This window comes from Schistocerca cancellata, chromosome 5 (genome assembly GCF_023864275.1).
Source record: "Schistocerca cancellata isolate TAMUIC-IGC-003103 chromosome 5, iqSchCanc2.1, whole genome shotgun sequence".
Taxonomy (NCBI): Eukaryota; Metazoa; Arthropoda; class Insecta; order Orthoptera; family Acrididae; genus Schistocerca; species Schistocerca cancellata.
In genome coordinates, this window is record NC_064630.1 from 779,550,142 (window position 1) to 779,554,762 (window position 4,621).

Below are 4,621 nucleotides of genomic sequence, written 5' to 3' on the forward strand. Positions count from 1 at the left end.
GAGGCAACTGATATGGCGGATTCTGGAATATCAGGAGGAGAAGGGTGTGAGGTATAAAAGCAGCTATGGTAGAAGGATAGAAAGTCAACAGTTAATAGATGAAGAACATGAGGATGAAGAGGAGACAGAGAGTGATGATGGAGATGAAGAGAGTTCAGATGGACTAGGTTACAAGCAGGGATTGGCTGATGAATGGAAGAAAGACTACCAGAGGGAAATATTACCTCGTGTGGCCACACACAATGAAATAGTTACAATATCAACTGAATTAGTGAAAATGTAGAAAAGGACGAACACGAAGTAACTGGCATTTTTTTTATACAAGGAAGGAGGAAGTGGTCGAAATGGGAGATGACGACGATAATGAGGAAAACTGCAAATGTTTCAACATTAGCAGGCAACGAGAGTGCAGAGGAACTGAAGAGCCAAGGACAAAAAAGCCACCAGATAAAGAATTAGTCCAAGAGTGTGAAAAAAACATGACATGCTTAGTCCTACAAATGAATGATGTGAAAATGTTTATATGACTGGAGGAAGTGGAACAAAATCAGAATGAAATTATAGAGTAAAATCTACTAGAAAATCAAAAATTAAGGAAAAGATAAGGACTTGGAAAGAATTATATGATAGATGGGTGAATAGGGTTGGTTTGAAAGTATGAGATAGATTCAGAATATGAAGATACTTTATCATTTTTATCAGTGGCTATACGAGATTATAAGGATTTCACACCCACACATGTAAACAGATCCAAGATAGTATTTGAGAAATGGACTGTGATGCAACTGAAATAGTACAATGTAACGAGATATAAAGGTCAAATAAGGACGAGACAGAATAAAACAACCTCTGATACAATCAACACTAGCATTGGGAGTACAATAAGTAATGAATATCGATGTTTGTTCTAAGAAGGTTATTCTGTACATGGAAAGTAGTGTCTTCTGTATTTATCTATAGCAGATGTAAGTTAATCAGAATATCCAAAGACTTGTTAGTCAAACCACTGACTAGTGGGATGTGAAGCTACCACCATTATCCAGTGTGGAGTTCTTAATAATGGATCAAAGGGAGATTATTAAAACTAAATGTTCAGTTATCTTCCTGGACAAAACCAAGGACCTAATTCCTCTGTTTTTAGAAATTGGGGGATATGGTACGATTGAGCACTAAGAGAGAGAGTGACAATAAATTTATATGGACCAGCAATCAGGCAATATGGGAAGCTGTGATTAGGTAGAGGGATATGTTACGATAAATAGGTCAAAGGCTGTGGACTAGCTTTTCCACTGTCAGTGTATAGGAAGTAGATTACAGACAAAAAGAAGTCATAATGAACGCCACTTGGAAAGATTGTTGGGACAAAAGTTTGAGATATTATGTCTTGAGTGTCAACTATTAGATAAAAAGCCTCCAACCATATTACTGCAGATAATAAGACATCTCAAAGTAGCAAATAAGATAAGAAGAAACATACAAATTTATGTAATGTGTATACGAAAACTGTGAACGAATATTCATGCTATGGTAGTTTGATAGCACAACAATTGAGGAACCTGGCATCTGAACAAAAGAAAAGAGCGATATGTGTAGCTTCTCAACGAACTACTAGAAACTGAAGTGCAGAACAGTGATGATGCATAAATACAAAATTGGAAGATACACCCTTCGCTCTAGTGGGGACATTCCTGAATTTGTCGAGTCTCAGGAGGTTTGTTATATATGATCTATTATAATTAAAATTGTGTTAACAACTTTTTATAAAATAAAATACAAATGAAGTATTGAAAACCAATTAACCTTCAAATAACGACTAAGAACCTGTGTTAAGTGTTTCTCAATTTAAGGAATACTCCTGAAATGTTTTATTTTGAAATGAGTAATAAACAGTTCAAGATGGTAGGAAGTCGCCGGTAACAGCTAACGGAATTTTATTGTCAGCCTCTTTGGTACAGTTTCCGAAATTGAAAATCTAAAAATCTGCCTGTGACTTCGTGATATTTGCAAACAAAGCTTCGCCGTCACTTCGTATTCCTCGTACCTCTGTTATGTGGATATCTTTTTAGTCACAGTCGCCTTTTCATCACAATAAACTAAGCAGAAACTCGCCGGCAAAGAGGTGATGCTTGAGCAATGAGTCAGCATCTGCACATGAGAACGCGCTTGCATGCATTCATTCTATCCGCATTTTTTGTGCATGCGCTTTTATTCCCGCGCGTCTGCAATTGCACACAGGGAAAGAGGAACTGTGTGGACCAGTGAGCTCAATGCCAAGTATTGAGTACAATGTATTGAGCTCAGTGGTGTGGACATATCTTTTTAAGCCGAATGTGTTCTTGCGCTATCCCTTCTTTTATATAGAGTGGAAATATCTCTCTCTCAATGATCTTTCCATGGATCTTTCAACCAGACCAGTGGTTGTAGATACCTTTGACACCTTCGACCATAGATACTATTTGACACCTTCATGGTACAAATCTTTGCAGTGTAAGTGTATAATGTAAATAGTAAACAAACAGGCGGTGGATGTTAACACTGTTTTCACAGAGTGCGGATTTGATTCGCGTTATTTACAAGTGCAATGGCAAGCGATGAACGTAATTTTAGATCGTCTTATTACGAGAAAGTAGGTTTTAGAAGTGTCGAGGAGAAAAAATCTCTAGAGATTCTGTTGAAAGATAAGCCTCTGGACAAAATGAAACTGCGACAGTTTTGTATACGTTTTACAGTGCCGGGAATATACAGAAATTTAGTATGGAAAGTACTTCTGGATGTTATTCCTATTCATGTCGATTCTCACAAGTTCGTAATGGAGCAGCGTAAAGAGGAATATAAGGATTTGTTGCATGCTTTGCGTTTAATGCAAATAGTGAATGACAGAACTCCAAAACCAGAATTATTTTTGCTGATGTGGCTGCTTCAAACTGGGAGATTAACTTTATATCAAAACCAATTAAATACGGCTGTGAATAGAAACTTATGTGCGATTTCTCATTCGCTGTCAGTCGTTTTTGACGACGATGTTGACATTTATTGGTTATCTAAAGGCTTCTTTGAAAGTGTTGTGAAGTTTCGTGATGACATACCGACGCTGATAAAATATACGAAATCAGTTTTAGAAAAAGAAGACGAAGAACTTTATTGTCATTTGCAAGATTTGGGTGCGTTTAATACAATTCCATTGGATAATTGGCTTTGTTGTTGTTTCGCAGGTGTGATAAGCGAATCATCATTGGGAAAAATATGGGACAAGCTGATCGGTGGTTCATGTAAAATACTTGTTTTCGTTGCTGTGTTATTACTGGTAACACTCAAGAGAGCTTTGCTAAAATGTGCGACGACAGACAACATTGCATCTTGTTTAAAGAATATATCGGAAGAAGTTTCCGAAGTTATAGTTAACCAAGCCATAGAAATGTGGCAACAATACGGTAGTAGTCTTAACACCGTTATAAGTGCAGAGGGTGGCAAAACTCATCTAACCACCAACAGACAGAAGTGATTTGTTTGAACGGCGAGACAGTTGTGCTTGATGGAAATTGCGGTACACTTTGTTTCTTCCTCGGAAACGAACACACTCTTTTTGCGTGTAGTTTTTGAGAGGGCTTCTTATAATGTTTATAAGTATTTATTTAGAAATGACACATATTACATAGATGGAGAACATTTTTAAATTTCATATTGTGAATTTCAAAAATGATATTGATTTAGTGTGCTTTTCTCGTAAATTGATAAAAGAATCTTGTTGTCAAATTTGCGAAGCTTCTGCTGCCGTCAGATAAACTGAATAATAAGTGTAATGGTGTCCATCAATATAAATGTAAATGTTCGTTGTTTGGATATTTTATATTCAAACATCATGTCTGTTTTGTTATAAATGTCAAAAAATTTGTCGTATGATTGACACTGCCTTTGCAGTACCTCCTTGTTGCAATGCTGGTTATCCGATTTAACATCAACTCACTGCATTAAATGCTTGTTTTACAGCAATATGCATAACTAAATTTATTGAATGAGCCAATTCTCTGATTTTGATACCAGGCATTCTCGTGTTTTATGTTACAATGAAATAGGTCATAATTATCAATTACTTGATTTTGTATTCATTAATGACAGTATTTTTCAAATGTTTATTGACATTTAATTACGCTACTTTATCAGACAAATCGATAGAGAAAATGTTCGGATTGATGCACATTTCCAGTTGATAATCTGGACGTACCCTTCATATATCACAGTTAAATTGTTAAAAATAGTTTTAAAGTTGTTTCAGTCAATGGGAGGAAGGGGGCAGGGAGAAGTGGTAAGAGGGATCTAGAGTATAAAGTTTTTTTATTCAGTACAAAACTTTCATCCAGTTCTAGGATTGAATGGATAACCATCAGTTGTATCAGACATGGTTTTTGTGTCGCCTATAAAATTTAATTGTTGTTCATGACACATCTCTAAGCTGACCATTTCATTTATATTTTAGCCAACTAAAGCTTATCTCTGTCTGCTAAAGAGATCCAACGAAGTATTCAGACAATAACTTTTTTTTTTTTAGCTCGAATACTAGTCAACTGAAAGATCTAACTCAATACAAAGAATAGTAACAAAAATCAAAGAGCAAAGAAGATTG

The 4,621-nt window shown here is 35.8% G+C and overlaps 1 protein-coding gene across 1 annotated transcript; it reads left to right on the forward strand.

Moving 5' to 3' along the window:
• Window positions 1-2,466: 2,466 nt before the first annotated feature.
• Window positions 2,467-4,054, forward strand: LOC126187598 (TBC1 domain family member 7). Its single transcript, XM_049928785.1, has one exon. It carries the CDS (start codon window positions 2,582-2,584, stop codon window positions 3,500-3,502), a length of 921 nt encoding a protein of 306 aa, XP_049784742.1. The 5' UTR covers window positions 2,467-2,581; the 3' UTR covers window positions 3,503-4,054.
• Window positions 4,055-4,621: the final 567 nt, after the last annotated feature.

What these genes read in the sequence shown, in the direction of transcription:
- LOC126187598 (XM_049928785.1), top strand. Translation starts at nt 2,582, where the DNA reads ATGGCAAGCGATGAACGTAATTTTAGATCGTCTTATTACGAGAAAGTA.